The sequence below is a fragment of the Vollenhovia emeryi genome, unplaced genomic scaffold, assembly GCF_000949405.1.
Source record: "Vollenhovia emeryi isolate VEMERY1.0 unplaced genomic scaffold, V.emery_V1.0 DF939310.1, whole genome shotgun sequence".
Lineage (NCBI taxonomy): Eukaryota > Metazoa > Arthropoda > Insecta > Hymenoptera > Formicidae > Vollenhovia > Vollenhovia emeryi.
The window spans coordinates 122,309-135,614 of NW_011967056.1; the positions used below are offsets into that span (position 1 = coordinate 122,309).

A 13,306-nucleotide genomic window follows, 5' to 3' on the forward strand; every position below is an offset into this window, starting at 1 on the left:
CCCTACCGATTTTAAGATGAAATAGGAAACGTCAGGGTTGAAATAATGAGATACAAACAGTTAAAATAATAAGAAAGAAAGTATATGAAGTTACATTTTAGATCCTCGACAACCTACCTATCGATCCACGATTTGAAGATGAAAATAGGAAAAGTCAGGGTTGAAATAATGATATCTGAACAGTTAAAACAATAAGATCGAAAAGGAAGGAAATATAGCCACCATCAAGTTAAATTTGAGATCCTCCCCGGCCACCTATCCACGATTTTAAGATAAAAATAGGAAAAGTCAACAATAAAATATTTTAAAGAAAGAAAAGCTGTCCCGGAGGAACAGAGTAGACCACCTACCGATCCACGATTCCTCCGTCGAGCCCTGCTTGATGGGAATGATGCTGTCTGGCTCCTGGAGCTGCGGCAGGGCGATGGCGGAGAATCCGAACGCCATGCCCGTGTTGATGGTGCCGAGCTGGGCAACCAGGGCGGCCAGGACTTGCCGGACGGCGCTACCCCTGGGCGCGCGACCGTTTTCAGGATCGCCGTTCGCCGCGCCGCCGTTCGCGGCCAGATTCGTCCTCTCGTCATTGAGCAGCGCGGACGGCTGGATTTTCGGGAGCAGCGCCGAGTCCACCAGCGACGTCTTCTCTGGGTCCTGTGCGCCGCTATTTTTCCTACGGAGAAAACGATTGCTATTAATGGCGCGAGGAAAATAAGAGCGCGCGCTGTTAGCCGCTATTGTACGTTATCTCAACGATTGAATGTTGCACGAGACGCGCGGAAAGTTAACGACGGAGTTACGAGCATTTTTTGTATTTGCGATATCCACTATCGCGCGCAAATTTATTTATAACGAGGCAAGGAAGAGTTCCTCAAAGCGCAAGGTTACGTTAATGTAAGTCGTGCGGCGATTGAAAAGAAAGCTCCATTATGAAAGCGCGATTTATTATAGCTTTTTTTTAAGCAGCAGATGTATAAATGATAATAATAAAACGCGGTGACGTACTGTCGCACAGGCGCACGACGGTAAATCGGCTCTCGAGCGGTGCGCACGATTTTTCAGCGTTCGTCTATTCGTCGAGATCGTTCGCGCAAGTTCACGGTGAACTTTTTTTTTCTTCCGACGGGCGAGCGTCGCACGAACTAACGATATAATTAAACTGGCGATCGTTACTATTTATCGGTTCGGCGGGACGATAGCAATTATTTTCGTGCGTCCGCAGATAACGCGGCAGATTTTAAACGCTATGAAGTATAATGTGCGGAAAACTTTTCGCGCTGATTGCACACACTAAAAAAAGTTACATGTAAAATTACAATTATTATAGCGGGTGACTGGGACCACCTGTTAAAGGTGTATCTTTATACGTCAGTAAATTTACACCTTGTAGGTAAAATTATTACCTTATATAATAAGTAAACGGCTTGCTTTTGTGTAAATTTTACACTTTTGTAATTTTTTGTCAAGTATAAACAAGCCACACAACACGTATGTCTAAAACATCTACACAACAAAAAATAAAAAATTGTGAAAAATTGTCATTAATTAGTTTTTGTAAAAGTACATAAATTTACTAGTGCAATCGCTACGTTTATTATGTAATTTTACGTACTTTTTTTTACAGTGCAGATGAAAAGATATCCTTTCTAGGGACGGGACCGGGTTCGATATGCGTTTAAAAATCTAACAGTCAAATTATATTTTCTTCAATTCGACTAATGTTCGCGAGACTTAATACTTCATCGTACTTGCGACGTAGGTAATCGGTTAGTTTCGAAGTTTAAAGTGAGCGACTGCAGGATTCGAAATGTACTCACAAGTAGTTTCTATCGTAAAGAGGCGAATCTTTTCACAAGTATTACAGTATTCGAATATGTTATCACAATAAAGTTTCGCACATTAAATTTCCATTAAAATATTTTTAAAGGATTCAAACATATTTTGCCCAGGCTTGAGTCTACCTGGAACTAACACTTTTGTTCGTTTTTATCTCGTAGAGGACTCGAATCAATTTTGTTCGGATTCGGCGGTATTTTATTTTTCGAAGAAATCATAGAGAGCTTGAAACTACGCCAGATCCGAATCTACTTGTTAGGTCTTAATCCCATCGCTAATAAATTTCGTCGACCGATAATGGCCAGTATTGACCAGTGGAGCCTCGACACCTGCGCGCAAAAAGTTTGTAGTCGTCGTGCCGTCGTCGGTTGCAAATTTGGCTCGGATTTAACGATACTAAAATTAAATCCGACCTAAATGTTCCGCATTCAGTTTAGGGACGTTGTCGCACGAGTGTCCCGGAGACATGACGATCGTCTAAATAACTTCGACGATAAAAACATGCAAACTTTAACCATATATACAAACGTTTACACTTCCGTAATTGTACAAACATTTACGATACGCCGTCCGCTTTAAACGTTTAATCATAATTAAAGTAATTGTTTCTAGAATAGAATTGGTAATAACATTAACTAGCAATGATAATAGAAAAAGTCACGATAATAATAGAAAACCTGTATGAATCTGTCACGCGGTCGGACAAAATAGAAAAAAATTAGAGGAAAGTTCTATTATGAGATAGGAGCCTAATACGGGATAGCGGGGTTTCTGTTCAATTAACAGGCACCATCAGTTGATTCCACCATGAATTTATTGCCCTCGGAGCGAAATCTGTTTAGTGTAAAATTCATTGTTAGATCGTGTAATCGTTGCGAGAAAAGATTTGTAATTGAATTTGGGCGTTGAAAACCTGCTGTCTCATATTAGAAACCTATCTCATAATAGAGGACTTTCCTCTATTAATATGTGCACAAGACGCTGGTCGAGTTGCTGATAACCGATCTAGTTCCTAACGAGAAAAGATTTTTTTTTACAACAGAGTTGAAGTAGGACTCGCAATAAGACTAAACAACACACAAGAATCGGCGAACGCGAGTCTAAGGCGAGATATATGTATGTAGGTATGCCTATTTGTAATTTATTAAAATGTGAATTCATATATACCGAATTTTAATAAATTACAAGTATAGGCTACCCACATCTTGCCTTAGACTCGCAATGGCCGATTCTTGTGTGTTGCTTATTTATTAATTTTTTTACGGACGAATGCGAATGATATAAAATACGTACAGAATGTGAACGTGGTATGTAAAACTTTCTCGCATGCGCGAACACCGTACAATAGCGTGTTACTGTCACAGACTTCTACATACTACTAGTGGACTACTAGCATATAGAAGTCCGTGGTGACTGACGAAGAGACAGCACCTGGCTGCGTGAGGGAACGCGAAAGAAAAATCCTAGCGAGAGGGAGGAAGAGCGAGATCGTTGGGTTTCCTCGCAGTTGCGAGGCTGCACGCCGGGATGACATAATCGCCGCGTGTTATGACCTTTAGAATGAAAGGGGACCTGTGTCACAGAGGATTCGTATACGTCGCATCGATCCTCCACAACAAGGGGACCCGTTATTTGTCGCGGATATCCTGGCGGACAAAATTTCTATAAATAACCGCAAAAATTGGCTCGAAATAGACATTTTTATATCTTCGTTGAAACATTTAGTTTTTTTTTGTAAAAATATCTACGAAATAATACCACAAATTACAATGTTCTCAAATGAAGCAATTATTGCGAGTGGTATTTTATGAAAATGTACAATTTTGTAAAAATCAATAGAAAACTTTACTGGTTTAAAAAATTTGAGAACCAACAAAATCTTAAAGAATCTGCTTGCTTGTGAAATATTACAAAAATTAACAAAAGTGTTCCAATTCTAGCATTTTCACGTGGATTTTTATAACACTTTTTAAATTTACGCAAAATTTCTTAGATTCTGGCAGTTATGTTTTATAGTTTTGTAGAATTTTGTAGAATTATTTCCGGCAGGGTAGTCCGGCTGACAATTCTCGACTGTGCATGGCGAACCAATGGTAAAAAAAAGAAAAATAATGTAAAGGAGAGAGCCGTAATTCATGTGCGCGAATCGCCGGCAAAGGCCTTATGCAAATTTGCGATAATAACGATACGTTTTCGCCTCTTCCGCTTTGTTTATCGGAGTTGTTGCTCGCGCGTGACTTTATGGAGGGACGGAGATTTCCTCGTTTTGCGAAAATGCATGCGTACGCGAGAAATTGTCCGCCGCGATTACATGGAAAGGATTAAGCAGTCGGCGAACCGTTCGTGTTGCGCAATCGCGCGTATCGACCTCCGGAGTATTCCCCAGGTATACCTTTACTCGCACCTGCGTTAATAATCATTACCGACTTCGCGGGCACCGGCGCGCGAAATTAATTTGTCACTTGCGGGCACACACGTGGCGAATTAATTAATGAAAGTTGTACTATTGCCCTTTCACCGGTTAATAATTTCCTTCTTATCTTTACACCGCGCTCGAGGCGCATGTATCTAATTTACGGGCCCCGGTTTCACCGGCGCTTTATTAGCTTGTCAAGTTTAATGATTCGCGCGCACGCGTTCGCGACGTGACGTGGCGTGACGTGACGTCGGTCGGATTATCATAAATAAAGGAAGGCTATTTGTGTTTCTAACTATCGCCGAAGTTTACATATCGGTGATCCAGCGTGCGTTTCGGACCTTTGCAATTCGAATCCAGCGGTTGGACGGAAGCCAGACTTGCATACGCATATGCATGCAGCGTTGTTTTCACCGCGCAGCTGATGCGTCCTTCGCCGATCAGGTCTCTCGCGTGTGTTCGCGGCGTCCATTCACACCAACGAGTATTATTGCAATTCCGCTGAAAGATCGTTATTTTTATACGTGACTCTAGGCACGGAAATGGACGAGGGAAAATTTTTCTTGAGAAACGCGTCCGCGGGAGATCTTTGGGCGAGGTGAACTTTCGAGCGCGGAATCGAAAAGCCCACAGTAAATCAAACGCAAGATAAACCAAGATAAGCCTACGAGATACGAGATACAATGCAGTTATACGCTTTCACACAGGGAGAAACGACCGAATAAACCCTTATTTACGAAGTGCAGTGTTTTATACAGGGTTGGGAAGTAACGAAGTTACAGTTACAGCTGCTGTTTTGCTAACTTCGTTACTTACCATCTGTAACTGCAACGTAACTCGGTTACATTTTCTCGATAGCTATTAACTAATTTAACACTTTGGTTACTTTATGTGTTTTTTAAACCACCACAGACCGCGTCAGGTTTTGCATTTGCACATAAACGCCTTTATCGGCGCATTACAATTCAAATGCAGGTTTGACATTTTTAATTTTCATCGTAAGAAAGTAATTGCCAAGTAACGATTCGTTACTTGGTAGTTAAATTTGTAGACTATTTTTTTCCGCTAGGGAACGAATGTTGAAAGAGTAGGTATATTATAAAGAATGTGAATGAATGTATATTACAAATAGCTGAGAAAGCTAGTGAAGATCAATCGATCAAAAATCTCTCTCTCCCTTATGCCCGTATTTCTACCAACGCAGATTAAATTTAATCCTTGTTTAACCAACAAGTTTTTATCTTTTTCCAACTTCTGGGACTAGAAAAAGATAAAAAGTAGGTTAAACCGAGGGCAAGGTTAATCTGCATTGGTAGAAACGAGGGGGAAACCGCTGAGGAAAATCTTGTACACCAATGGCCACTAATGCCCGTGGGCATTACTTAATCTTATTATCTTATCTTATTATATCTTTATAATGCCCCAGCAAGGTCTAATGCCCAAAAAATGCCGCAAATCTGTACGCCGCAATGCCCTCAGCGGTTTCCCCCTCGGGTAGAAATGAGCGTTAAAGATATACGGTTCGCAATTAACGTTAACTTCTTTGCGAAACCGTCTGCGAGTTTTATGATCGCCAGGTGTCTGCCGAATTACGGAAGAACACACTCTAGACGTCATACTGACATTCCTGTCAACAAAGAACGGCAACGTTGTCGCCGCCGCCGCACTCGACAGACAAAGCGGTCCCGAGGCGACTCAACGTGTTGTCGGAGCTGTATCTCTCTTTGTGCGTACCTTGACTTTGCGCACGAAGGCCGTGCGGCGACGGCACTTGAATGGTCTCCCCTTCGTTCGCGCAACCGAATTAGAACGCGCAACAGGGATTTCGCAAGATTTTCCATCGGACGCTGGTCTCGCGCGCGCCTGCCACCCCCTCATCTCGTCGACGGAATTTTCCGCGGGATCCTCAACGTCACTTATCCCGCGGACGCGAACAAAGCGACCGTAGATAGCCTTCACCCGTATATCCGCCAGAAAACGACTCACGCTGATGTACTTCGGTCACTCCGGTGACTAACAAATTCCAGAATAAATATTGACGCGTTCGGCCATCGGGCGACACGTTGTCTCGCCCTCCCTCGTAATAATAATTTTTATTAATTTCTGTACACTCCGCCCCTTCGCGCTCGTATTTTTCCACACAAAGATGTTCGTATCGCACAGTATCTCCCCGACAATACTCGCAGCGCGCGCGAGACAATAGGACACTTAAGTGGCATTTTCAGAAACCCGGGTTGTTTATCGACGGAACAACGTGTCAAGTATTAACGGAATTTAATTGGAAGCGGATATCGGACACGTGGAAAGGAACAAAGAGATCATCTGACGAGCATGAAAGGAGTACATGACGTTATACACGTTGAACATTTGGAACAGATGCTGCGCGAGAACCGAGCCGCGCGGCCTGGCGATGTTTTCGGCTTCAGCGGAGAATAATCGAGGAAACGAGCCGTTTCCACGCGATTGCTCTATCTTGCTGCGGCAGATATCGGCCGTTCGCGAATGCGTGGGGCTCGAGAAAGAGAGAGAGAGAGAGAGAAATTTAAAGCGTTCTTTCAAGCGGGACTACGCGCAAATATTAATTCAGCCCGATAAAGTATTGGCACAAGATGTCATTTAAACGTTTACGAAAGATCACGGTGCGAGCCTCAAGGCTTTGGATAAAGACAAAAGGTCGAACGCGGCGCGGTATAAGCGACGCGTTCGATCAGCTGGCCCCAAGGATTCCCAGACGCTTAACCCGGCTTAACGATTCACCAGCGCGGGCGGTGCCAAGCGGACCCGCGTGTTCTGGCACGACGCGCGGCGGAATCGCCCGCGCGATTATTTTCGCGCCCGCGCCGATCCGCAGCACGAAAGTTCAAGTGTAACGCGCGCGCGCGCATGTGCAAACGCGCGAACTGCATCTCTCGGCGAGCGTTGCATTCGACCGAACGAAGGAACGAACGTGTCCCCGATATTAATAGTCTAATTACATCACGTCGTTTTCAACGGAGGTAAATACGAGCGCGGAGACAGCGACTGTAAATCGTCGCGGAAAGCGGCAGCAACATTGTAACGCGTTGCGAAATACGACGTGTTTGCGTTGCGAAGCGCATCAATCGGCCTCACGAGCCTCCGGGGCACCAATCGTTCCAAGGGAGTCGAAGGGAGAGCGAGACTAGGAGAGAAAGATGTGCTAACGCATATACAGGGTGTTATGGAATAACCGCCTCACCTCTTATTTACGGATAGAGCGGACTGGACCGAGTCGAAAAGTCCTCTGTCATTTTGCAATTTTCGCAAAAGTTAACGAGTTATTAATTATTAAAAAGCGCTGTCTTAGCCCGGTCCAATTCAAACGCACGGCGAGATGCGGCCATCCCGCGATCGGCGTTGCTAGGCGCGCGGGGAGTTGTTTATGACAATTAAGACACACTGCACCGGCTACGTATAATAAACCATAGACATAGTAATACTAGACCGAGACACCAGACCTGAGGCTCAGGTAGAAAAGAATGGAAAATAGGTGCCGTCCACCTTTCTCTCTCTCTCTCCAAGACTAAAAAGAGGAAGGTTGACGGCACCTACTTTCTATCCTTTTCTACCTTAACCTTCATTGCTTAAAAGAGAACATGCTCGGTCTAGTATTACTATGTCTATGTAATAAACAACTCTCCGCGCGCCTAGCAACGCCAATCGCGGGACGGCCGCTCTCGCCGTGCGTTTGAATTGGCAGACCGGGCTAAGACAGCGATTTTTAATAATTAATAGCTTGTTGAATCTTGCGAAAATTGTAAAATGATAGAGGATTTTTCGACTCAGTCCAGTTCGCTCTATTAAAAAATGAGAGGTGAGGCGGATATTATAAAACACCCTGTATAATCATACCTTATGTACGATCGCACGAATAACACGCGGCGGGTCTCCGCGAGTGCGAGCGGTTTTCGCGAGTCGCGGCAGTGCTTTAAAATCACGCGGAATCGCCCCCTTTGATCTCCGTTGATTCGTGTCGCCGAAGTTCAATGTCGCCTCGCGCCTCGCGCATCGCGAAGCGGAGTTACGTCATCGTCCGGAGATAATTCTGAATCACGGCGAAAAGAAAAAAAAAGAGCGACGAGAGGATCGTTCGACGCTCAGGAAATTAGCAAGGCGAAAACTGTGATCTCGCTAGCGACCCCGGTCACTTCTCTTGAAACTTGGTGCACTTTCGAGACTTGCGGCGAATTCGGCAGCTTGCACTAGTGTGAGCGCGCACTAAGGCTTGTTCACAGTCAATTCTTATATTTAAGGATCGTCTTAAATACTTCTCAGCCGGTAAAATGAACTGTATAGCATTCGTACGGATCATTTTTTGGGCTAAATAGTTTTTGGACATGCACTTGCGATGATTGTAAATATAATAGTATTTAAGACATGCATTTAAGACAAAGTTAAATGTAAAAATTGACTGTACACGGGCCCCGGTGTGCAGGCAACCGAATTCGCTACAAGAGTAGATTCTGGGTAGCGATCATGCAACTTTTCCCCCAGAGTGGAAACATGAAAAACGAAAAGTTTCACGCGAACATAATAATTTCATGGGTCGAGATCATTGAGTTCGCGTGGAAAGTTACACAATCAATACCCTAAACAAGCCCTTGGTGCGCACTCAGTGCGCGCAAGTGCAAGCTGCCGAATTCGCTATTAATAAACCACCGCACCGATAACGTTTCTCCGTGCTTGTACGACACAGAGCGAGTCACGCATCTGCGTGTGACGGCGACGCGGCTCTCATTGTATTATCACCTAATATCATATCATTACTGATTTACGCTCGCCAAACTCGCAGAGGGGGTGGGGGGAGTATGCGTCGTGTTCTCGCGGAAGAGATCCGCATTATCATTGCCAAGTTGGGAAACTGGACAACAGCATTGTCACCGTCATTGTCCGCGCATATACGTTTTTCCGCTTCATTTACCTCGATATTACCTCGATCCTGGCCGCCGACTAATAAATCCTTTCCCCGCAAGGTCGCGGATCGATCATCACGCGCAAAAAAACACTCGACGCGGGAACTTTTACGACCCCGTCTTCCTCCCGAGTGTAAAAATACCGCGTCTCCGCGCGTCTCCGGCGCGAAGCATCGATTTATTATAATTGCCCGATTCCCGCCTTGCGAAAGCGGAGGAAAAGTGAGGACGCGCGGTCGTCAATGAAGTCGAGAATTATGAATAAGTGCGCGTTAACAATCTCGACTAATTCTGGGACAGAGTTAAGTAAATCGCTATTAAACAAACAAACGTATCGAGCCTTGTACTCTTTTACGGTAAAAAAACAGTCTTCGGTTCGCGATAACGCGCGGTCTCAGCCGTGGATTAATCAAGAGTGGGCGGATCCGTATCGTTAAAACTCAATTAACATTGTGTGAATGACGTAGTCTGACCGACGACGGCCGTAAACGCGTGCGGATCGACAGTTGGTCATGCATCGCCGGTGTCAACCGATGCAATATTAATAGATTAATTGCATCAGCTTAACGTCATACCGGTGTTATCGGCTAGCAACAATATTATCGCGCCGACCTACTGCGCGTCGACTGACAAATTTGCCAAAGGGGCACATTTGTCATTTCGCGTCCGCCGATAGAATCGCAGCGCTAAATATATAATAATTGCTTCGCGGCGCACGCACACGTCGCGAAACGCGCCCGTGACGACGTGACGCGAGGACGGCGACAAGATGACACATCCCTTTTATATTCGATTATAGTCCGCGCGTGCCGCGTTCCACTTCGAGGTGCAGAAGGCGAAATCCCGATCCTCATATTAAATAGATTAGCGGTTTAAAATTAGACGTCTGCGCCGAAGAGACGTCTGGAGGCGCCTTCTTAAGAGAGTCCAGCCGCGGGATTCGGCCGAGGGCATTAAATCTTATTTCGTAAAGTCTTCCTCGTCGGCTCGCTCTTCTGCAATCTCGATCGGCGCGAGGCGAATTCGATATGGAGCTAGAAATCTGCGTTTTATCTGCCTTTATCTGCCGGGCGACGATAACAATACGACGCGCTTTCGAGTGCCGAAAACCGCGCTTCTCGAGGAATGCTTAATTAGTGCACTTGGAGATCGATCGGTCGCGCAATCTCCCGAGAAGCTGCGACGATCTCCGGGGCAAAGGCTGGGGGATTGTGACTTTCATAGGCGCGATCGACCACTTCGAGATTCGATCGTCGTAAACAAGAGCTTTCGAGATAGAATCACTTGTTGATCGCGCGCGTATACGTTTGCGACTACCGTCGACTTTGCCCCGCGTGTTTTCTCACCTCTGCTCAGAATCACGGATCATTCGCGATCCCGTTTCGAGCGTAGCGCGCGCGAAACGTGCTGAGTAACGTAAAGGTGTGTTGTACGTCTCTTTCGGGAAATCGGCAAACTGCTAATCTAACGATTGTGTCACAACGAGAGGCACAATGCAACGATTGTAACAATGCACGCGACGAGTGAATTCGCGGTGGGATATCTGTCGCAAAAAAAAAATTCTCGCCCCGAATATCTCGGGGCTTCCGGTTCCCCAACTCGGAGAACGCCACGTGCTCTCGGTCTGGAACGCAACGAGCACGCCGGTGTGTCGAAATAAACGCCCGCCTCTTTTAGCCGCGCGATCCGCCCCGGGATTTCTCTGCCGAGCGCGAGATGAGACGCTGAAAAAGAGGATTTCGACAAGCTCGAGGATGCGTTCACTTACTCCGCCATGGCGCGCGTAGTCGTTGCTCTGCCTCTTCCCCGATGAGGTGTGTGCGGTACGGGTATAGTGTGTAATGTGGTACAGGTGTATATATATGTATATCACAGTTCGCTGATCACAGTGTCGTATCACCACGTGGTACGCGGCTCATCGCCTCGCCCTTTGGAACTCTCCACCCTGCTCGGCCGGTGGGTGGTGGTCCGCGAGCCGCGGAGCTGCGGTTTTCGAGGATGTCGGAGGATCCCCGAGAGATTTACTCTCAGAGACTGGCCAGGCGGCCGATCGTGCGTCCGATCTCGTAGAAGCCCACGAGGGTCCTCCTCCACGTGCGATGCATCTGCCTGGTCCCCGCCGTCTTTCCCGCCGCTCTCGCGCCCGTGTAGTCCCAAGATGGAGGCCTGGCCCTTCCCCGATCGCGACTGTAACTTGTTACTCACCCGGGGTGAGTACCGCGGCGTGCGTCGAGAAGAGTCGCGGAGTCGGAGCGGCTCGCGCGAAAACCCACTGTCTACGTTACGGCTCGCGCGAAGCGAATGTACTGACGGCAACAGGTCCCGAAAGCTTTATATGCGAGGCGGTCGCGGCTCGTGCTAGAGAGAGAGAGAGAGAGAGAGAAAGAGAGACCAGCCGGGGCGGTCTGCGAGAGCGTGACAGCAAGGCGCATGCGGACGAATAGGAGAAGCACGCAAATTTCGTCCGACGGAAAAAAGGTTGAGGCCATGACACGCGTGCAATGGAAAACAAAAGGAAATGGCATAACGTAGGCGAGCCGATTGCGCAACCCTTTCACGGCCGAATTACTTTTTGTTTAATATTGTTTTTTTTTTACTGGGCATCCCAAGGCACCAGAGAGGCAAACGATATAAGTGGGATTTATTTATTTGTTCTGGTACGCGCGAAAGGGTTAAGAGCGAAGGCAGAATCGGTGCGATTTGCTGAATTTCCTCCTCGCGCAATTTATTGGTGCAGAGAGATTTCATTTAACTTTTTCCCGCATTATTATGGACGGCAATAAACATACATGAGTTTCTACAGTCGAGCTGTAATATGTAGGAAAATTAAAGTGTAAAAATAGCTAATAGCGAACTCGGTCGCTTGCACTAGCGCGCACTACGGCCTGTTTGTGGTCAATTTTTACACTTAACTTTGCCCAAATACATGTTCACAGAGTATTTGGCTAAAAGTAATCCGTATAGATGCCATACAGAACTTTTTACTGGCTGCGAAATATTTCATGAAATATTTCAGACGATTCTTTAATACAAAAGTTGACTGCATTGTCAGTGCGCACTTAGTGCAAGCAGCCGAATTCGCTGTAAGTAAAATAAAATGAAACTGTAAATAAAAATATGTGTCGGTAGAGGAAAAGTTGTAAAACGCAGGGACTATCGCAAACGCGCCTGCCGTGGACATTTCTCGTTAATGACGATCGTGCGACTGAAAAAGCTGATACGGTAGCACGTGATTATGCGGCGATAACGTCGAAACTTGCCGATAACGTAAAATAGTTTCCGATAAGTTTTTCTCTGTCGCGCAACTGTCGAATTTTTTTTACCGCCGTTCAATTATGCCCGGCAATTTTCTCGCGTAAGAATTTATTTACGTGGGCGTAATCTATTATAGACATCGATAAGAGTCTCTCTGCCACGGGACACGCGGACGCATCACTTTATCAGCGAAAAATAGTGCCGTATCTTGGCGCGATGCTCGCGACATGAACTTGTCACGATTGTTATTCGTGAGACGTTTTCCTCGCATTTATGTGGGATGCGATAAATCCAGCCTTGTGGGCTTAGAAAGCGTTTAACGCGAGGTAATTATCGCTGGTAAAGGAGCACGCAAGGGCGAGAAAGAAAATACTGATTTTCGCGCGACACCTTCGACACTTGTAAAAGTCTTTGGTTTCGACGTAAATAAGGCGCACGGAAGGAAACAAAGAGATGAAGGAAATAGGAGAACAAAAAGAGAAAAGATACGTGTGACCAACGAACGATTAAACGAAAAGTCTACGAGCGTTCTATTGCCTGTGCTTTTCTATTTTTATCTGTGATAGGCTTAACTTTACATCGTCTTATTAGCCTAACATTACATTTGTCGTACGACAAATTTTTCAAGTGTGTCGATTGCCCGCTGAATAGAAAATTTCTAGACACTCGAGAATTTTACTGTCCTACAGCCAATCAACACGCTTAAAAAATTTGTTGTACGACAAGTAATATTAGTCTTAGGCTGGTATTACGATTGTCGTACGACAAATTTTTTCAAGCGTGTTGATTGGCTGCTAAATAGAAAATTTCTAGATACTCGAGAATTTTACTGTCCCGCAGCCAATCAACACGCTTGAAAAATTTGTCGTAC

At 45.6% G+C, this 13,306-nt stretch overlaps 1 protein-coding gene across 1 annotated transcript in view; it reads right to left on the bottom strand.

Annotated features, from left to right (window-relative positions):
- The window catches only part of LOC105558800 (facilitated trehalose transporter Tret1-like), a 15,322-nt gene extending 3,806 nt beyond the window's left edge, over positions 1 to 11,516 (bottom strand). Inside the window, exons 1-2 of the mRNA XM_012006714.1 lie at positions 10,949 to 11,516; positions 351 to 670 (exon numbers count right to left, since the gene is read on the bottom strand). Of these exons, the coding sequence (XP_011862104.1) occupies positions 351 to 670; positions 10,949 to 10,956 (328 nt within the window). The 5' untranslated portion in view covers positions 10,957 to 11,516. The remainder of the gene's footprint in view (positions 1 to 350; positions 671 to 10,948) is intronic.
- Positions 11,517 to 13,306: the final 1,790 nt, after the last annotated feature.